At 37.7% G+C, this 22992-nt stretch overlaps 1 protein-coding gene across 3 annotated transcripts; it reads right to left on the bottom strand.

Annotated features, from left to right (window-relative positions):
* Positions 1–1064: 1064 nt before the first annotated feature.
* On the bottom strand, positions 1065–21063 carry LOC106088525 (proton myo-inositol cotransporter hmit-1.1). 3 transcript variants are annotated; one of them, XM_013254086.2, is made up of 3 exons: positions 20810–21063; positions 2276–2448; positions 1065–2213 (listed from the first exon to the last, which is right to left on the bottom strand). In XM_013254086.2, the coding sequence occupies exons 1-3, from the start codon at positions 20928–20930 to the stop codon at positions 1089–1091; spliced, it is 1419 nt and encodes a 472-aa protein (XP_013109540.2). In that variant the 5' UTR covers positions 20931–21063; the 3' UTR covers positions 1065–1088. The 3 variants fall into 3 exon arrangements, with proteins under 3 accessions (XP_013109540.2, XP_013109541.2, XP_013109539.2); XM_013254087.2 differs by lacking the exon at positions 20810–21063 and adding an exon at positions 16113–16313; XM_013254085.2 differs by lacking the exon at positions 20810–21063 and adding an exon at positions 11211–11428.
* Between the last annotated feature and the right edge of the window lie 1929 nt (positions 21064–22992).

Raw genomic sequence — 22992 nt, 5'->3', positions numbered from 1 at the left:
GCTCAGGTCGGCCAAATGAAGTTGAGTATGACCAAATCAAAGCATTAATCGAATTGGATCGTCATGTAACTGAGCGTGAAATAGGAGAGAAGTTAAATATACCAAAATCAATCGTTTATTATCACATAAAAAGTCTTGGACTGGTGAAAAAGCTTGATATTTGGGTACCACATGTATTGAAAGAAATTCATTTAACAAACCGAATCAACGCTTGTGATATGCACCTTAAACGCAATGAATTCGATCCGTTTTTAAAACGAATCATAACTGGAGATGAAAAATGGATTGTTTACAACAACGTTAGTCGAAAACGATCATGGTCCAAGCATGGTGAACCAGCTCAAACCACTTCAAAGGTTGATATCCACCAAAAGAAGGTTATGCTGTCTGTTTGGTGGGATTGGAAGGGTGTGGTAGATTTTGAGCTGCTTCCAAGGAACCAAACGATTAATTCGGATGTTTACTGTCAACAATTGGACAAATTGAATACAGCCATCAAGGAGAAGCGACCAGAATTGGTCAATCGTAAAGGTGTCATATTCCACCAGGGCAACGCTAGACCGCACACATCTTTGGTCACTCGCCAAAAACTGAGTAAGTTTGGCTGGGAACTTTTGATGCATCCATCATATAGCCCTGACCTTGCACCATCAGAATACCATTTATTTGGATCTTTGCAGAACTCCTTAAATGGTAAAACTTTCGGCAATGGTGAGGCTATAAAATCGCACTTGGTTCAGTTTTTTGCAGATAAAGGCCAGAAGTTCTATGAGCGTGGAATACTAAATTTGCCAGGAAGATGGCAAAAGGTTATGGAACAAAATGGCAATTATATATTTGATTAAAGTTCATTCTAAGTTTTATTAAAAATGCATTTACTTTCTTTTAAAAAATCCGCAATTACTTTTTAGGCAACCCAATATATCAATTTAAGGCCGTACGATCTTGAATAAAACATGACTATGTGTTAATAACAAAATTTCCGATTTATTGAAATGTTGAAGTTTTATGTTAAAAATAAAGATAAAGCTATAAAAAAATAATTTGGGTTTTTTCAGAAATTTTTTGTTTGTTTTGTTTTACTCTACTCAATAAGCTTTGAAATATATTAAATTGCGAAAACGACCTTGAGCCTCCATCAAGCTTGTGTTTCTTGTCTCGGGCATAGTCACAGCCAATATCATGGAAACAACAATAATCAAAATACCAGGAGCCAAAAATAGCCCACTGTTGAATTCCCAAAATGTACAGATGACTATAATGTGAATAATCTGTTCCATCACCACCACAATGGCCATAAAGTAGGGCTTTAATATCCAAGGGAAAGCCTCACCCAGAAAGGCCGATGTGAAGGGGGCAAAACAACCGGCAAAGAATTGTATGAGCAGACAGAGAGTGGTGACCACAGACATTTCATAGACACTTTGTAAATTGAAAAAATCGGCACAAATCCCTCCAATGCCAGTCACAAAAGCCCCCACTACAATGCTACAAAATAGTGCTGGCGATTTGCGACCCAGAAAATCGATTTGCATTTGGGCTATGAAACCTCCAAAAATCCTTAGGCATCCGGCAACTATGGCAGGCCACGTTGTGTAGTTAACATCCGAACTATGCTGCAGTATCAGACTGAGGGGTAGCGAGAAACTAAAGGCCAAAATCATGCTGCGGAAAAATATCATCTTAACCAAAGGCAAGGCTCCACGTTTTATATCATCCATAAGCGAAAGATTTGCCTCATAACGCACATATTCGGTAAGTTCCTCCAGGCGGATTTTGGTGGCGCCATCCGCTGCATTGGGGTATTGCAGGCCAACCAAACATTCCCAGGCGGCGGTCTCCTGACCCTTCCACAACCAATCTACAGGCGATTCAATGGAACCAAAGCGCCCTGCCGAAGCAATGGCACAAGCAGCAAATATAATATCTAGAATGCCATGTAAACGATTTGCCGGAAACCTGGTATCATCTGCCCACTGCGAAGTGTAAATCATTTGTATGGCTATGCCCACCGAAATGCAGTACTGTTCGATGGCCAGACAAGATCCTCTTTGATGATTGGGGCTAATCTCGCTGGCGCGCAATAAAAATATTATGGTGGATAAGCCCACGGCAATGCCATTCAGATAGCGTCCTGCTAACAAGGCTTGTTCATCGTAGGGGGCACTGGTGAAGAGTATACCTTCGGCTAGAATTAAGATTTTAGCCAATACCTAGGTAAACGGCGGAAGTGAGTTGTATTTTCTTAAAAATGTTCCCAACTGCTTAGACTTACCCTTATGAATTGTTTGCTTATGACCAAGCGGAATAGCAGCGCCAGCAAAGCACCAGCTATTACTCCAATAAACCAAGAAAATCGAAAATGTTTTACTGGTCCAAAGGCGCTGTAATAATCCCATCCTAAGCCCAAGGCCAAATTCATGCCAGCCGAGAAAAAGATGAAAATATCTGCAATGGTGAAAAGGAAAAAACATTTCAAATTAGATTAAATATTTGTATGCTGCCAAGTTGCAGCCAAATTGTATAGGAATTGGCTTTTCAGGTATTTCAAAACAAAATGGCAAACTTAATATCATCGCCATCACGTTATGGTGGATATTTGAAGGCCTTGAAAGAAAAATATGTGCTAAGTTCCGCCGTGGCAATTCTTTTCAGCCACATCAGGTTATATACAGATTTGAACTGTACTTGGCCTGCTTGTTGCAAATCGCAACAGAACACTATGTACAAATCTTCAGCCAGAGCTGATAACAAATGCGGCTTCTAGAGCCTCAAGATGCCAAATCGGGAGATAGGTTTATATGGGAGCTACATCATGTTATAGAAAGATTTGAACCATACTCAAAATGGATTTTGAAAGGCACAACAAAAAACACTAATCGCCGCCTCATGCCACTAGGGACCTACACCTACTCCAGTAATCGGCTGGCTGAGCGCTCTTAATACTAAAAATGTTGATTCATGTCTGGTATTATGTCTCTACCAAAGCGCCGGTGTCTGTAAGCCGCGAAAGCCGGGCAATGGCATAGGAAGTGCTTCAACGTCTCATCATCTTCCCCACATGCCCTACCTCAGATTCTATCACTTGCCGCACCGATTTTGCATAAGTGAGCTCGTAGTCCTGTGTGTCCCGTTATGATACCAAAAGCTATACAGACCTACTTCTTACCTCCTTTCAGAAATGGCCTCGTCTTCTCACGATCCGGATCTACCCATAGGATTTTCATCGTCCTACCGAACGTTTCGCTGTTCCACAGAGTTACACATTCGTCGCCCACACCCTTAACTTAGACTGCGTCGACACGGAAGGCTTCGGGTTAATCAAGTTTATTGACGGCAGCCCTCTGGCCTTCACTGCCAAATCGTCTGGTTTTTCATTCTCCCCTACTCCGCTATGACCCGGCATCCAAACAATGCGGATCATGCCATTATCAGAGGAGGTGTTAATCTCCTTCTTACACTCCAAGACTGTTTCTGACCTTACCGTCCTGGTTGTTATTGCCTTGATGGCCAGTTAACTGTCCTTATAGATCTTCACACTCGGCGTCCTCGAATTAACATCACACCACTTCACGTATTCCGTGATCGTCCGGATCTCCGCATGCAGGTCCATATTAGGGTCAAGCAGTCGAAAACAGAGCCCCAGGCCCACTATGTCCTCTACACGCAAAAAAATAATTCTGTTTGTTTGTTGTTTGCTTAATTGGCTATGACAGAACATTTGCGCTCATTTTATAACCTCTGACACAAGTTTCAAGGTGTCGCCCACCACTTGATCTTTCCATTGGGCTTTTGGTCGTCCCGGTTTGCGTGTACCACCGTTTTTACCTTCAAAAGACTTCTTTGCTGGAGCTTCTTCATTCATTCTGGCAACATGAACTAGTCAACACAGCCGTTGAATTTTGATACGTTTAACTATGCTATCGTCGTCATACAGCTCATACAACTGGTGGTTCATACGACGCCTATGTTCTCCATTAACGCAAACTGGTCCATATATTTACGAAGAATCTTTCTCTCAAATACTCCAAGCACTGCCTCATCTGCTTTCACAAGTACCCATGCCTCACAACCATATAACAACACGGGTAGTATCTCGTATAGTGTAATCTTTGTCTGTCGAGAGTTGACCTTGTTTCTAAACTGCTTACTTAATCCAAAAAAGCATCTGTTTGCCAGTAGTATTCTTAGCTTAATCTCAAAACTGGTGTCATTCGTTTCGGTTACGGCAGTGCCAAGGTAGATAAAGTTGTCGACTATCTCAAAGTTGTGGTTCCCAACTTTCTCCATTTTCTTTATCGGCTCGTACAAGGTTTTTTGGGAGTTGAAGCCATCTATTTCTGCTTAACTCCATTTACTGCCAGACCCATTTTCACTGATTCTCTTTCGATTCTTTCAAAGGATGCAGCTACTACTTCCGGTGACTGACCTATGGTATCGATTTCGTCGGCATGGGCGAGTAGCATGTGTTCTCTTGTGTTTAGTGTGCCATATCTATTTACATCTGCGTCTCGTATAATCTTCTCCAGCAGGATATTAAAGAGATCTCACGATAGGCTAGGTTTCTCCTTGTCTGAAACCTCGTTTGGCATTGAATGGTTCGGAGGGATTCTTTCCTAGTCTCACTGAGGAACGCGTATCAGTAAGTGTCATCCTGCTAAGTCTTGTAAATTTTGCAGGGATACTAGACTCAGACATGGCTTGAAATACCTTTGAACGTATAGGGCTATTGCAAGCGGCTTTGTAGTCAACAAAGAGATGGGAGGTGTTGATTTGTCCTTCTCGGGTCTATTCCAGGATTTGGCGCAGTGTGAAAATCTGGTCTAGGGTGTATTTTCCAGGTCTAAAGCCGCATTGATAGGACCCAATTTTCTCTTTGACTTTAGGATTTAATCTTTCACACAGTACGCTCGAGTGTATCTTGTATGCGATGGGGAGGAGACTTATTCCTCTGTAGTTGGCACATTCCGTCTTGTCTTCTTTCTTATGTACATGACATAGTATGCTGAGGTTCCAATCATCGGGTATGCGTTATTCTAGCCAGATTGCTTAGACAAGCTGATCCATACACCTTATTCACGTGTCGCCTCCGGTCTAAAATAGTTTAGCAGGTAACCCGTCGGCTCCTGCTGCCTTGTTGTTCTTCAAACGGGTCACTGCTACTTGGACCTCATTCTGACTAGGAGGTTAACATTCTATACCATCAGCAGGTATTGGTTCTGTGGTATCATCTTCGTCGTCAACGTCGGACACTAGCAGTTGGATAAAATGTTCTTTCCATATCCTCATCATGCTATCTGTGTTAGTTACAAGATTTCCTTCTTTATCTCTGCAGAAGGATGTGCCTGCACCAAAGCCATCAGTTGGATGTTTAATTCTTTGGTAGAATTTCCGGACTTCATTCTGACTCCTGTACATCTCAAACCGCTCACACTTCCGTTTTCTTTTTCTTTTTGTGGAATAGATGTTTCTCCCCTCTCCTCTTCTCCCTATACCTCTCCTTTATCTGACATGTTGCTGTTACTTGCAGCCTTTAAAGTCCAAATCGGATGAAAAACATATATGGGAGGTATATCTAAATATGAACCAATTTTCATAAAATGTTTCACATATATGAAGACGTCAAATAAAGTACTCCGTGCCAAATTTGGTAAAGATCGGACCAAAATTATGGCTGCTACAGCCTTAACACTCCATATCTGATAAAAGATATGTATGGGGGCTATATCTAATATATATAAGGACGTTGAATAAAAGACTCCATGCCAAATTTTGTAAAGATCGGACCAAAATTGTGGCTTCTACAGCCTTAAAAGGCTATATCGGATGAAAGATATATATGAGAGCTATATCTTAATCTGAACCGATTTCGTTCAAAATCCATACCGTTCTTGTTCTCTGGGTTAAAAAAAAGACTTGTGCAAAATTGCATGAAAATCGGGCAATAAATGCGACCTGTATCTTGATCACAAGAATACATGGACAGACAGACGGACATAGCTAAATCGAATCAGGCAGTGATTTTAAGCCGATCGGTATACTTATCAATGGGTCTAGCTCTTCTCCTTCTAAGCGTTGCAAACAAATGCACAAAGTTATAATACCCTGTACCACAGTGGTGGTGTAGGTTATAAAAATTTATCTTTGGATCGTACGTCTCTCTTCGCTTACTCACGCACACACACTCTGCGAGATAGAAGAAACACAAGAGTTAAACAAAGCATACGGATCAAAGAGGGTGAGATAATACAAGAGAGGGTTTCTGCTTTGTCTTCCCCGTACCGTAAAATAACATGCGTTAAAGACACAACATTTTCCATGTGTTCCAATTGGAATCACATTGAGGGTTGCAACATTTTCGGGTTATTCTGTTTTGATTCGGGCATTCGTTCGAACATTTTTCGTATTTTGCTTTGTTTCTTTGCAACCGAAAGTTGGAATAAAAGGAAAAACGAAATATCGCAAGCAACTCAATCGTGTTGTGTCTTTAACTTTTGTCACTGGCCATGCCGTATTTCGCTCTAATGCCAACTCTTTTAGTTTCTCACCCTCTTTGATACGGATCATCTCTTTGTGTAACAAAGACTATTTTGCTGTAAACAAAAGAATTTTAGATTAAAAGAATATTTGAATTGCCCGTAAAAACAAGATTTTTTTTCCACAGAAAAAGTGCCTTAAGGTTTTAGAGTAAACGGAATCACTTTTTAATCCAAAAGTGGCAAATTCATGATTAACGTTCAACAATGAAGGGAAAGGTTACACAGTTTCTTTAGAAATACTTCTCCAATAAGAAGATTTGTTTATCGCAAAGACATTCCAAATGTTTTATTTCTTTGCTTGTAGAATTGATTTGTATCTACGGTGGTGGATATCCAAAGTTTCATTAGGAACTTTGGATATCTTTTAATGTAAAATTCTTTTGTTTACAGCAAAATAGTCTTTGTTACACGAAGAGATGAAGCGTATGCTTTGTTTATCTCTTGTGTTTCTTCTATCTGGCAGAGAGTGTGAGGGTGCGAGTAAGCGAAGAGAGACGTACGCTCCAGATTAATTGTTATACCCTGCACCATTACTGTGTTAGAGGGTATTATAACTTTGTGCATTTGTTTGCAACGCTTAGAAGGAGAAGAGCTAGACCTATTGATAAGTATACCGATCGGCTTACAATCAGTTCCTGATTCGATTTAGCTTTGTCCGCCTGTCTGTCCATGTATTCTTGTGATCAAATGACAGGTCGCATTTATTGTCCGATAGTCATGAAATTTTGCACAAGTCTCTTTTTTACTATTAGGCAATTTTATCATTTAATATAATGCCACGAAATTTTCCAGGAAAATTTTATTCTTAAAAAAAAAAATTTATTAATTTTTTCATTTTTGCAGAATTTTTGTGTTTGACAATTTCGATAAATATTCGATATTACTGATAAATATTATCAATAGCTATATTATTATTTTAGTTAGTCATTTTTATCTTTTTTTGGTGAAAGTTTTTTTATTCATTGTTTAATTATACCCACCACCTTAGGATAGGGGGTATATTCATTTAGTCATTCCGTTTGCAACACATCGAAATATCAATTTCCCACCCTACAAAGTATATATATTTCGGATCGTCGTAAAATTTTAACACGATTTAACGATGTCCGTGTGTGTGTCCGTGTGTGTGTCCGTCTGTCCGTCCGTCTGTTATAATCAATCTAGAGCCTTCAAAAATTGAGATATTGAGCTGAAATTTGGCACAGATACGTCTTTTTGATGCACGCTGGTTAAGTTCTTGAACGGGCCAAATCGGACCATATTTGGATATAGCTGCTATATAGACCGATTTGTCGATAAAGGGTCTAATGCCCATAAATGCTTTATTTTTTATCCGATTTCGATGAAATTTGACATCTGACCCAAATATAGTTGAGATCGGACTATATTTAGATATAGCTGTTATTTATACCGAACTGCCGAAAAGGGGTCTGAGGCCCATAAAAGCTTTATTTTTTATCCGATTTCGCTGAAATTTGGAACAGAGCGTAGTTTTAAGCCTCCCAATATCCAACCAAATATGATTCAGATCGGACTATATTTATATATAACTGCGACATAGACCGATCTGCCGCTATAGACCCTTTATGCCCTATAATGCTTTATTTTTTATCCGATTTCGTTGAAATCTGAGACAGTGGGTAGTTTAAGGCTTCCCGACATCTGACCCACATAAGGTTCTGATCGGACTATATTTAGATATAGCTGTCATACAGACCGATCTACCGATAAAGGGTCTGAATCCAATAAAAGTTTTATTTATTATCCGATTTCGCTGAAATTTGAAACAGTGAGTAGGCGAAGGCCACCCAACATCCAACCTAAATATGGTTCTAATCAGACTATATTTAGATATAGCTGCCATATAGACTGATCTCCCAATAAAGGTTCTGAAGCCCATAAAAACTTTTTTTTAACCGATTTCGCTAAATTTGAAACAGTAAGTTATTTTTAGCCTCCTGACATGCGACCTATATATGGTTCAGATCGGACTATATTTATGTATAGCTGCGATATAGACCGATCTGCCGCTATAGACCCTTTATGTCCTTAAATCCTTTATTTCTTTTCCGATTTCGTTGAAATTTGAGACAGTGAGTAGTTTAAGGCTTCCCGACATCTGACCCAAATATGGTTTAGATCCGACTATATTTAGATATAGCTGCCATATAGGTCGATTTCCCGATAAAGGGTCTAATTTCGCTGCAATTTGAAACAGTAAGTCGTTTAAGGCTTCCCAACATCTAACCCGAATGTGGTTCAGATCGGACTATATTTATATATAGCTGCCATATAGACCGATCTCCCGATAAAGGGTCTGAAGCCCATAAAAGCTTTATTTTTTTAACCAATTTTGCTGAAATTTTAAACAGTGGGTAATTTAAGGCCTCCTAACACAGGACCTAAATATGGTTCTGATCGGACTTTATTAGATAAGGCTGCCATATAGACCGATCTCCCGATAAAGGTTCTGAAGCGCATAAAAGCTTTATTTTTTATCCGATTTTGCTGAAATTTGAAACAGCGAGTTTTTCTGAGCCTCCCGTTATCTGACCTTAATATGGTTCAGATCGGTTTATATTTGGATATAGCTGCCAAAAAGACCAATATTTTCTTCCACAAAATTGAATAGTGAATATTAGACCACTCAATATCCTTGCCGAATTTGGGTGCTTCAAGTTATCCAATTTTCACCGGATTGTGACGAAAAGGGGTTTACATATATACCCGAGGTGGTGGGTATCCAAAGTTGACCCCGAACGAACTTAATGCCTTTACTTGTTTTTATTGATTTTGGTTTTTTCCTTATACCCTCCACCATAGCATGGGTTTATACTAATTTCGTCATTCTGTTTGTAACTCCTCGAAATATTCGTCTAAGACCCGATAAAGTCATGATATTTTAAGTCGATCTAGCCATGTCCGTCTGTCTGTCTGTCCGTCCGTCTGTCTGTCGAAAGCACACGAACTTTCGAAGGAGTAAAGCTAGCCGCTTGAAATTTTGCACAAATACTTGTTATTAGTGCAGGTCGGTTGGGATTGCAAATGGCCCACATCGGTCCATGTTTTGATATAGCTGCCATATAAACCGATATTGGAACTTGACTTCTTAGGCCTCTAGAGGGCGCTATTCTTATCCGATTTGGCTGAAATTTTGCACGACTTGTTTTGTTATGACTTCCAACAACCGTGCCAAGTACGGTGGAAATTGGTCCATAACCTTATATAGCTGTCATATAAAATGATCTGGGGTCTTGACTTCTTAAGCCTCTAAAGGGCGCAATTACTATCCGATTTGGCTGAAATTTTGCATGACGTACTTTGGTATGACTTCCAACAGCTGTACTAAGTATGGTGCAAAACGGTCCATAAACTTATATAGCTGTCATATAAACCGATCTGGGATTTTGACTTCTTGAGCCTCTAGAAGGCGTAATTACGATCCAATTTGGCTGAAATTTTGAACAATGGCTTCTCCCATAACCTCCAACGCACGTGTCAAATGCGGTCCGAATCGGTCTATAACCTGATACAGCTCCCATATAAACCGATCTCCCTATTTTACTTCTTAAGCCTCTAGAGGGCGTAATTCCTATCCGACTTGGCTGAATTTTGGCATGAAGTGCTTTGTTATAACTTCCAACAACTGTACTAAGTATGGTGCAAAACGGTCCATAAACTTATATAGCTGTCATGTAAACCGATTTGGGATCTTGACTTTTTGAGCCTCTAGAAGGCGTAATTACTATCCAATTTGGCTGAAATGTTGAACAAATGTTGCCAAATGCAGTTCGAAACAGTCTATAACCTGATACAGCCCCTATATAAACCGATCTCTCTATTTTACTTCTTGAGCCTCTAGAGGGCGTTATTACTATCCGATTTGGCTGAATTTTGGCATGAAGTGTTTTGTTAAGACTTCCAACAACTGTACTAAGTATGGTGCAAAACGGTCCATAAACTGATATAGCTGTCATATAAACCGATCTGGGATCTTGACTTCTTGTGTCTCTAGAAGTCGTAATTACTATCCAATTTGGCTGAAATTTTGAACAACGGCTTCTCCCATAACCTCCAACGTACGTGTCAAATGCGGTCCGAATCAGTCTATAATCTGATACAGCTCCCATATAAACCGATCTCTCTATTTTACTTCTTGAGCCTCTAGAGGGCGTTATTCCTATCCGATTGGGCTGAAATTTCGCATGAAGTTTTTTGTTAAGACTTCCAACAACTGTACTAAGTATGGTTTAAAACGGTCCATAACCTGATATAGCTGTCATATAAACCGATCTGGGATCTTAACATCTTGGACCTCTAGAGGGCGCAATAATTATCCGATATGGCTGAAATTTTCAACAACGGCTTCTCCCATAACCTCCAATGTACGTGTTAAGGACGGTCCGAATCGGTCTATAGCCTGAAACAGCACAACAGAGATGGCGGGAAACTAATTCGACAAATTTGATCCATGGTGGAGGGTATATAAGATTCGGCCCGGACGAACTTACCCCCTTTTTACTTGTTTCATTAAATTTAGTATAGGTGGCAGTGAGGCAGACCCATGACCCATGGCTAGGAATTTTTTTAATTTTTACAAATCTTTTGTCACATCTATACTTCTATTTTTTGTTATCCTCACTACTCTTGGTGTGTTCTACTCCTTATTACCTGGTATTAATGTTATTGCCGCTATCGGATTGCAACAGCAACATCCATTTTTTCCTCGATTTTGCCTTTGGTTATTGGTAGCAGCGGCTCCTATGATTACAAAGGTCGAGGGAGCAGTAGCCATTGTTGTTTTTGTATCGTAGATACGTTAATTTTTTTTCACTTATTTAAACTGTTTCTAAATGAAATTGTCTCCACTTTTATGTTGGCAAGTCGAAATGCTACTAATGGCCCATGCCAAATTCATAAGAATGAAATTTTTGGCCAAAAATGATTTATTTTATTTGTTTATGTTGTATGTGTGTGTGCGTTTTTTTGTTTTACTTAAGCCTAGTAGTATTTATCAGTTAGCGCGGTAACTTACAGATATCGAATATTCATGACCAATGTACATTGGTATCAAAAGAATTCATAGATCAACTTTTTGTATAGTGGACATAATTTTGGCAATTTTGTAAATTTTGTCTTTGGAAAAATATTTTTGGAAATTTTATATATTTTTTTTTTTTAGTTTTTTTTATAGTTTATATTTTTTTTTTATAGTTTTTTTATACCCATCACCATAGGATGGGGGTATACAAAACTAGTCATTCCGTTAGTAACATCTCGTAATATTGATCTAAAACCCCATAAATTATATATATTCTGGATCGTCTCGACATTTTGTGTCTAAGTAGCCATGTCCGTCCGTCTGTCGAAATCTCGATAGCGGTCCAGCGCGTAAAGTTAGCCGCTTGAAACTTTGCACAGATACTTCTTATTGATGTAGGTCATTGGGGATTGCAAATGGGTCATATCGGTTCAGATTTGGATATAGCCCCCATATAAACCGATCTCCTGATTTGACTCTTTGAGCCCCTAGAAGCCTAAATTTTCATCCGATTTGGCTAAAATTTGGAACAAAGACTTGAGTTATGACTTTCAACATCCATGTCAAGTATTATCCCTATCAGTCAAAACGGATTTCGCCCCATGTAAACAGATCTCCGGATTTGATTTCTTGATCCCTTTGAAGCCTAAATTTTCATTCGATTTAGCTAAAATTTGGAACACAGACTTGAGTAGGGAACTCCAACATCCATGCCAAGTATAATCCGAATCGGTCTGCAAACAGTTATAGCCCCATATAAACCGATTACCGGATTTGACTTCTTGAGCCCCTAGAAGCCTCAATTTTCATCCAATTTGGCTAAAATTTGAAACAAAGACTTGAGTTATGACTTTCAACATCCATGCGAAGTATGATTCGAATCAGTCTATAAACAGATATAGCCTCCATATAAACCGATCCCCGATTTGACGTCTTGAGCCCCTAGAAGTCTCAAGTTTCAGCCGATTTGGCTAAAATTTAGAACAAAGACTTGAGTTATGACTTTCAACATCCATGTCAAGTATGATTTAGCCCCCATATAAACCGATCCCCGGATTTGACTTCTTGAGCCCTTAGAAGCCTCAATTGTCATCCGATTTGGCTGAAATTTGGAACACGGACTTGATTTAAGACTTCCAACGTCCGTGTCAAGTAGGATCCAAATCGGTTTATAAACAGATATTGCTCCCATATAAACCAATCCCTTCTCGAACCCTTAGAAGCCTAAATTTTTACATGATTTGGCTAAAACTTCTCCCAAAACCCTATCTTATGACTAACAACATCCATGCCAAGTTTATCCGAATCGGTCAATATGTGATATAGGAAAAATTGTCTAAATGAGGAAACTCTTTGCTCTTAACACCGAAGAAAGCTTTCGGCAAGGGTTTTTGAGAACATTTTAAAAAAAAAAGTTTCCTCACTGCTACAATAACGACAATACTAACGCCGTCCTTTTGATTCGAGGTAAATTTCTGTCGACGATCAGATAGATTATGGAAAGGTCACTGTGGAGGCTATCGAGATGGGCTACGAGAAATGGACGGAGGACTAATATCAGAAAGACGGAGCTGGTGATCTTCACTAGGAGATATAAGATACCAGATTTCAGACTTCCGTCTTTGTACGGGACCACTCTGCAGTTGTTAAAGGAGGCAAGATACTTAGTCTTAGTGCTGGATTCGAAGCTGTCCTTGTAAAGAAATACGGAGGAAAAGCGATGTAAGGCGATGTATTCCTTCCACTGCCACTGGAGTCAGCCCAAAGATACCGGATTTCGGAGTCCCGTATTTGCACGGAACCACTCTGCAGTTGTCAAAGTTAGCGAGATACCTAAGGCTAATCCTCGATTCGAAACTGTCCTGGTAAGAGAATACTGAGCAATTGCGCTGAACGGCGATGTATGCCTTCTACTCCGTAAAAGAATGTCTGGTGGGGGCGGGGATGCAGCCCAAAGATACCTGATTTCGAACTCCTGCATTTGCACGGTACTACTCTGCAGTTGTCAAAGGAGGTTAGATATCGAGGTCAAATTCTCGATTCGAAACTGTCCTGGTAAAGGAATACGGAGGAAAGGTGCCGAAAGGCAATGTAAACCTTCTATCCCTGTAAAAGGATGTCCGCTGGGGAGTGAGTCAGCCCAAAGATACTGGATTTCGAACTCCCGTATTGCACGAGACCACCCTGCAGTTGTCATAGGAGGCTATATATCTAGGTCTAGATTGACTCGATGGAGTCCTTCATCGGCAAGGGTTGCCGCCTCAGTGTACAACACACTGCTACAATAACAACAACGCCGTCCTATTGATTCGAGGCAAATTTCTGTTGATAATCAGTGATATTGTGGAAAGGTCACTGTGGATGCTATCGAGATGGATAAGATACCGGATTTCAGACTTCCGTCTTTGTACGAAACCTCTCAAAGGAGGCGAGATACCTGTGGCTGGTCCTCGATTCGAAACTTTCCTGGCAAAGGAATATGGAGGAAAGGCCGTGAAATGCTATGTATGCTTTCTACACCCGCTAAAGCTTGTTCGGTGGGGAGTGGGGTGTCAGCCCGCAAATACCGGTTTTCAGATTCCCATCTTTGCACGGGACCACTCTACAGTTGTCAAAGGAGGCTAGATATCTAAGTATAGCACTCCATTCGAAACTGTCCTGGTTAAGCAATACGGAGGAAAGGTGCCGAAAGGCTATGTAAACCTTCTATCCCTGTAAAAGAATGTCCGGTAGGGAGTGGGGAGTCAGCCCAAAGATACCGAATTTCGAACTCCCGTATTTGCACGGCACCACTATGTAGTTGTCAAACGAGGCTAGATATCTACGACTAGACGTATTCGATTCGCAACTGTCCTGGTAAGGGAATACAGAGTAAATGCGCTGAAAGGTGATGTATGCCTTGTACTCCGCAAAAGGAAGTCCGGTGGGGAGTCGGCCCAAAGACACTGGATTTCGGACTCCCGTATTTGTACGGCACCAATCTGCAGTTGTCAAAGGAGGCAAGATACCTAGTGCTTGTCTTCGACTCGAAACTATTCTGGTAAAGCAATATCGACGAAAGGCGATGTACGCCTTCTACTCCTGCAAAAGGATGTCCGGTGGGGATTGGGGAGTCAGCCCAAAAATGATATTGTGGATGTACACGGCCACTGTGTACACGATGTACGCCTTCTACTCCTGCAAAAGGATGTCCGGTGGGGATTGGGGAGTCAGAAATGATATTCTGGATGTACACAGCCGCTGTGAGACCAGTACTGACTGTGGAGAAGTGTACACGAAGCAGGGAACTTCGAAATGTGCAGAGAATGGCCTTCGTCGGGATCAAGGGGCCGTTTTGATCCACACCGCAGGCGGGGCTAAAGGCGATGCTGAATATGTAACCGGTTGAGGTCTATATATTTGGGGCTGTACCGCTTAGGCTGAGGAAACGTGGAATGCTGAGAGAACGCGGATACGGCCACTGTTCGATTCTGAATGCAGGATGAGGTGGGTCTCAGACCACCAGTCTCCGATACGGATTCGAGATGGATTGTTTCGGATTCATTTGCCTGGAAGGGAAGAGTGCGAGGCGGATGCTGTGTTTGGGATGAGATGTCGATCTTCGATAACTGCTCCAAGATGAAGTCAGTGACAGGATTGGGGGTCTACTCAAAGACACTCGACATCGATATGCCTCTTAGACTGCCGGTGTACGGTATTTCAGACAGTGCTTTAAACCATTACATTGGGCGCAATGGAGATTCGGAGGATAGACCCACTTTCTAAACTCAGGATATAAAGGGTGATTTTGTAGCTTCTATCTTTTTGGCAACACTAGTTTAAACAGCTCAAGCACGTTTTGTGTTTTGTTTCACTGCCAAACATCTTCAGTTTGGTCTATAATTTAACCATAAATCTTTATTTATCAAAATGCGTGCTCTGTTCAGAAAGTTCAACGCGCGCTTCTTCCATTTTATGGACGAAGCTCATTTTTCGCTCAATGGGTAACTACGAACGTAAAATTCATAAAAAAATTGCTTTCAAGAAAAAATTTTTATGTATTTTTCTCTAAAGAAAATTTTGTATAAATGTTTCTCTAACGAAAAATTTTTAAAATTTTTTTCGAAAAAAATAATGTTTATAAATCTTCTTTCGTAAAAAAAATATGGAATTATGGAAAATTGTAAAAATTATGCAATTTTATTTAACAAATTTCAATTAATTTTTGCGAACATAATTTTTTTCAACTGTTTCTGTAAAGAATCAATTAAATGAATTTTTCTCAACATTTTTTTAGAAAAAAAAAAATGATGAAATTTTCTCTAAAAGAAAATTTATAAATTTTTTTCCTTTTTTTGTTGATCTGGTTTTTTCATTTTGTTTTCTTTTTATTTTGCAGATTTAAGTCTTACCAGACAGTTGTTGTGGTTCAGGTGAGTTATACATATAAACTCTTTACATATTTCTCTTTAAGAAAATCCTTCCAATATTTCACATTCACTTTAGTTTTCCATATTTAATTTTACTTGTTATCCTCCTCACATCCAAATTACCTGGTATACATTTTTTTGTCGCTGGATAATAGCAGCAGCAACAACCATTTTTGCCTTCATTTTGGTTTTCGTTATTTGTAGAATCAGCGTTAATGACCACCGTGGTTGTCATAGCTGTTTCTTTTAAAAAGAAGTCCTTAGAGCTTTTCTAGAAATTATTAACAATTTTCCAAAAAAAAATTTTTCTCCACTTTTATTGTGCCGACTCTAAATGCTACTAACTGCCCACACAAGACTGAAATTTTTGACTACAAATTCATTATTTGACTTATTTTATTTGTGTATATTTTGTGGTTTTTTAATAAATCTTGGTAGTATTTATTACTTAGTGATGTAAATATTGTATATCCAGTAATTACAAATGCACACTGGTTCCACACATATATAAGATATAGACATAGACTAGACACTGACGCTATTTTATTCAAATATGGTTTTTAGAAAAAGTTTCACGGGAACTTGGAGGTTAACAGAAAATTCTTTCAAATTTTTGTCTTAATAGAATTTTTTTGAATTTTTTTTTTCTTGTGTATATTGAGAAAATTTCTTAAAAGTCTGTGAAGTCTTTGAAGAAAATTCATGGAAATTTTGTATTTAGAGAACATTTCATGGAAATTTTGTCTGTAGAGAAAATTTCATGGAAATTTTGTCTTTAGAGAAAATTTCATGGAAATTTTGTCTTTAGAGAAAATTTCATGGAAATTTTGTCTTTAGAGAAAATTTCATGGAAATTTTGTCTTTAGAGAAAATTTCATCGAAATTTTGTCTTTAGAGAAAATTTCATCGAAATTTTGTCTTTAGAGAAAATTTCATCGAAATTTTGTCTTTAGAGAAAATTTCATCGAAATTTTGTCTTTAGAGAAAATTTCATCGAAATTTTGTCTTTAGAGAAAATTTCATCGAAATTTTGTCTTTAGAGAAAATTTCATCGAAATTTTGTCTTTAGAGAAAATTTCATCGAAATTTTGTCTTTAGAGAAAATTTCATCGAAATTTTGTCTTTAGAGAAAGTTTTATGGACGTTTTTGCCTTTAGAGAAAATTTCATGGAAATTTTGTCTTTAGAGAAAATTTCATCGAAATTTTGTCTTTAGAGAAAGTTTTATGGACGTTTTTGCCTTTAGAGAAAATTTCATGGAAATTTTGTCTTTAGAGAAAATTTCACAGAACTTTTGTCTTTAGAGAAAATTTTATGGAAATTTTGTCTTTAGAGAAAATTTCATGGAAATTTTGTCTTTAGAGAAAATTTAATGGAAATTTTGTCTTTAGAGAAAATTTAATGGAAATTTTGTCTTTAGAGAAAATTTCATGGAAATTTTGACTTTAGAGAAAATTTCATAGAAATTTTGTCTTTAGAGAAAATTTCATCGAAATTTTGTCTTTAGAGAAAATTTCATCGAAATTTTGTCTTTAGAGAAAGTTTTATGGACGTTTTTGCCTTCAGAGAAAATTTCATGGAAATTTTGTCTTTAGAGAAAATTTCACAGAACTTTTGTCTTTAGAGAAAATTTTATGGAAATTTTGTCTTTAGAGAAAATTTCATGGAAATTTTGTCTTTAGAGAAAATTTAATGGAAATTTTGTCTTTAGAGAAAATTTCATGGAAATTTTGACTTTAGAGAAAATTTCATAGAAATTTTGTCTTTAGAGAAAATTTCATCGAAATTTTGTCTTTAGAGAAAATTTCATCGAAATTTTGTCTTTAGAGAAAATTTCATCGAAATTTTGTCTTTAGAGAAAATTTCATCGAAATTTTGTCTTTAGAGAAAATTTCATCGAAATTTTGTCTTTAGAGAAAATTTCATCGAAATTTTGTCTTTAGAGAAAATTTCATCGAAATTTTGTCTTTAGAGAAAATTTCATCGAAATTTTGTCTTTAGAGAAAATTTCATCGAAATTTTGTCTTTAGAGAAAGTTTCATGGACGTTTTTGCCTTTAGAGAAAATTTCATGGAAATTTTGTCTTTAGAGAAAATTTCATGGAAATTTTTTTTTGGAAAAAATTTCATGAAAATTGTGTCCCTAGAAAAAATATCTGTAAATTTTTTTAAGGGTTTAGGGTCATTTAAGTTTGGTTGTAAGATGTACCCCATTCTTAAAGGACGTCATTTGAGCCCGATATTCTCATATGAATTTTGGTAGTGGGAAGGGCCCCAGGGTGGTGGTTGGTGGGTTGAGGGTGTGATGTGGACCCCCAGAAACGTGGTCCCGAAAGTGGGTATGAATTTTGTGCTCTATTCCCAAATACCTTTCATTTGAGACCGATATTGCCATAATTGGTGAATATGTGTGGCCAATTTAGGGGTTTCTTCTGGGGAGAGGTGGTTCCCCAGACACTTAGCCTAGAAAAAATATCAGCATCGTGCTCTACTTTTAAATTTATTTTTTAAAACCCATTGTGCCATTGGTCTAAGGGGAGTTTATATATATATATCCCCCAAACACTGGGGACGCTATTCTTGAGAGGGGCGGCCCCCCAAACACTTAGCCTCACTCATGGATATCAGATTCGCATTCTTCAGTCAAATACCGTTTAATTAAGCCCCCTATTGCCATGTTCAGTAAATAAGTCCTATTTGGGGATGGGATTGACCCCGAAAAACTTGTCCCATCAGATTTGTATTCTACTCGCAAATACCTTTCATTTGAGTCCCATATTGCCATGGTCGGTATATATGTCAGATTAGGGGTGTGTGGGGGGTCCCCCTAACACTTAGTCCGACAAAAGGATATCAGATACGTTCTCTTATCCTAAATACCTTTCATTTGAGTCCCATATTGTCGTGATTGATCTAAATATATATTTGATGGGTTTTAGGGTGGGGCGGCCCCTCTAGGTACCCCATCCGAAATTTGAATACCAAAATATTATTTTAAGGTTACTATAAGAGAGGACACAAAATTTCGCTTAAATCGCACTATCCATCACCGGGATCTGGAGTTTCTGAAAATTTGGTTAAGGGGGAGGGTACGCCCCCCCTTCAGATATCAAATAATTCAGTACCCTATTTTCACCACGTTTTGCAGTGAAAATTTTGGTGAAAATTTTATGAAAATCGATTCAGCCGTTTTTGAGTCTATAAGGAACACACGAACAAACCGAGAAACAAACAAAGAAAATTTCTGGGAGAGTTTGTCCTTACAGAAAACTTCAGCAAATTTTATATATAAAGAAAATTTCTTCAAATGTTGTCCTAAAAATTTTTTTTTTAATTTTTAGAAAAAAAAAAAAATTGGAGAAAATTTCTTTAAAATTCCGCTTTAAGAGAAATTTTCTGGGAAATTTTGCCTTTAACGAAAATTTTTTGTTCTTAGAGAAAATGTCTGGCAAATTTTGTCCTTAAAGAAAAACTTTTTCTTTATAGGAAACTTCTGAGAAATCTTTTCTTTAGAGAAAATCCTGGAAAATGTTGTCTTTGCAGAATATTTGTGGTAAATTTAGTCTTTAAGGAAAATTTTTTGTCCCTAAAGAAATTTTCTGACAATTTTTTTTCTTTTGAGAGAAGGTTTTGGAAATTTTATGCTTACTGATAATTTTTAACAAATTTTACCTTTAGAGAAAGTTTTTGGGAATATTTCGATTTTAAAAAATGTTCTACGAATTTTTGTTTTTAGATAAAATTGCTGTATGTTCTGTCTTTCGAGAAATTTTGTATGTAGCGAAAATTTTTTGGAAAAGTTTTGCTTTAACTGAAAATGTCTTAGAAATATTTCTTGAAAGAAAATTTCTCGAAAATCTTAAATTTTAGAAAATTTCTTGTTCATTTCGTGCATAAAGAAAATTTCTTGGAAATTAAATGAAATTGGGAAAAGTACAGCTAACAGACAGGGTTTTCGAGTGTGGATAACGTGGTATTTGTATTATAGAGACTTTTTCGCAAAAAATACGATACAAATGCAACATACCAACATACGGCCCTTGAAGCTTGTGTGACGGTTGAAAAGTTTTCTAACCAAAGACGAAACGCGTCCCATAGTGGTTGGTGTGTGTTGCGATCTCTGGCTTCCTTTTCTATTTGCAAAGAACAAAGCTCGTCTCGAAAGAGAAACTAACAAAAATTCTTCCAAATTTGGATTCCATTGCAGGAAATTGTCCAGCTTTAGACCATTGCTTAATGCATTCTATTCAAAGATAAGTATAGCAAAAAACTTAAAAGTCAGCAAAAGTGTGATGTTGCCAGAAGCATTGACTGGTTATGCCGTATCGCGATTTCAATTTCGACCAAGAAATATCATCAACGAGCGATGTCAAATCATGAATCATGTTGCTTTACAACCATCCCAACTAGCGTAGATTGAAATTGGAAACAATTTCTTTGAAATTAGAAAAATATCTTAGAAATTAGAAAGTATTTCTGTGAAATAAGAAATAATTTCTTGGATATAAGTAAAATTTCTTTGGAATTAGAAAATTTTAATCCAAATTAGGAAAACATTTTTGAATTTATTTTCTGGAAAAAAATTTCAGAATTAATTTGCCTTTAAAGAAAATTTCTGTGAAATTTAGTTTTCAGTGAAAATTTTCATAGAAATTTTCTCTTTGGAAAAAATTTTTAAGAATTTTTGTCTTAAGAGAAAAATTGAAGGAAGTTTTGTCTTTAAAGGAATTTTCTAAGAAATATTGTCTTTAGAGAAAGGTTCTCGGAAATTTTGTCTTTAGAAAAAATTTAAAAAAAAATTTGTTTTTTTGTTAAAACTTACCTGGTATTAACGTTAAAACAGCTGAGAAACGGCAGCAGCAACATCTAGTCCTGTCTCCATTTTGACTTCGGCCACTTATTACCCTAGAGGCAATTATAACCCTGGCCGGTTGAGAAGCCATAGTTTTTTTTTACCGTTTTATTCTAACAGTGAATTTAGAACTTGTTTTAAGTTAAACTATTTTCTTAATGAAATTTTCCTTCACTATTATTGTGATGAGTCGGAACGCTACTAATTGCCGGTGCGAAATTCGTAAGACTAAAATTTTCACCCAAAATTGATCTATTTTATTTGTTTATGTTTTGTGTTTATTTTTCTTTTTTTGATAAATCGCAGTAGTATTTATCAGTTATCGTGGTAACTAAGTCATATTGAGTAATTACCAATGCACAGTGGTTGCAGAAACCAAAAAAATGCGGGAAATCAAACTTCTCTATGAGTAATGTCGGTTATATAGAATAGCAACAAATTTTTGGATATGATTACAATGCTCTGTTAGGGCACGAATGGATGAGTATGAGTTGAGGAGTTGTATGGCTCGAATTATCGGATAATAACTGCCCCCTCTGGAGTAAAGCTGGAAAACTGTCGATAACTGCAATATTCGATATTTTCGATATTTCTAATAACGAATATCGATAGTATTTATACTATCGTTAACTTTCCATCACCTATATTTTAAAAGAAAATGGAAAGTAAAATTCAGTAGATGGATAAAGAAGCAATATCAATGAACAGACCGAATAAAACCATATTTGATAAAGTCAGTTGAAAATCATGAGAGACTTCATTGTACAAATCGGATGAAAATTGCGCCCTCTATAGACGAAATGTATGTTATAGGATGCGTTCAGTGTCAGATCGCTATTTTTAGTTCAATTTTGTAAAAAATTGAACTTTGCCGATAGTATCGGTAGGAAAAATATCAATCGATATTCAAACAAAAAATTAAATATCGATAGTGCCATCGACTTTTTGCCAGTTCTAGTTATCTATAGAACTGTTTAGATCTGGCAGGGGAAGTCGGATAAAAATTGCGCCCTCTATAGACGTAATGTATGCTATAGGATACGTTCAGAGTCAGATCGCTATTTTTGTTCAATTTTGCCAAAAATATAACTTTGTCAGTAATATCGATAGGATTTGATTAGCTTGACTATCAACTGTTTAGATCTGACGGGTGAAGTCTAGGCGGTGGTTTTGCGTTGTGTATTAGGAGGGGTATTGCTTGTAATTTGGTGCGAAGTCAAATGACGGCAACTCTATCGAATACTTATTTGTGGACAATTCTGCAGGGAATGGCAAAGTGCTGGCTGGTGTCATCTAACGTCCGAATGACAGGACAGCTTATGACGCACTTCTTGATCGGGTCGAGAACTTGATTATGGGATATCCGGACGTAATTTTGTGCGGAGATTTTAATTCAAACGTTTTGAATGATTTTGCTTTATCTGAAGAATTACGATGTTCTGGTCTAGACTTAGAAAATGGGACAATCCCGACGCATTACTCCGCGACATCACAAACTCTCATTGATCTATTCTTTGTGAGCTCTAGAGATAAGGTTTTATTTTATGACCAATTGTCGGCATATATGTTTTCCAAGCATGACCTCTGTGTGATGACCTACAGCTGCCATACCCAGACTCCTCGTCAGTCCTACTCCTACAGAGACTTCAAGAATGTTGTTTATCGTAGACTGCAGAGCGACCTGACCAACATTCCTTGGGACCAAGTTTTTTATATGATGTCGGTAGATGATCAGATAGCTTTCCTCTAAGGCAACATCAATAGACTTTATGAGAGGTACCTGCCGTTGAAGATTAAACCCGTTCTTGATCCGAGGAATCCATGGTACGACGAGGAGGTTAAACAGACGATGACGATGAGGAATACATCCTACTCTCGCTGCAAGAAGTTCAGAATTCCGTAGTTATATGAGGATTGTAGGACCCTTCGCAACAAGGTTACATACCTGATTAATCGAAAGAAGGCGTCATATTTTGGCAGAAAGTTTACGGAAGCCATTAATTCGAAAAGTCAAACATAAAATCTCGTACAAGTTTTACCAATGTACGAGAAACTCTTTTGGTGGCGACTTAAACAAGTTGAGTAGAGACTTTGTTAATATACCCATGCAGGACGCAGATGGAGGTTTTTACAGGCCGTCGGGCAATAATGGT

Source organism: Stomoxys calcitrans, chromosome 4, assembly GCF_963082655.1.
Source record: "Stomoxys calcitrans chromosome 4, idStoCalc2.1, whole genome shotgun sequence".
NCBI classification, from domain to species: domain Eukaryota; kingdom Metazoa; phylum Arthropoda; class Insecta; order Diptera; family Muscidae; genus Stomoxys; species Stomoxys calcitrans.
This window is presented reverse-complemented; position numbering and strand designations above follow the sequence as displayed.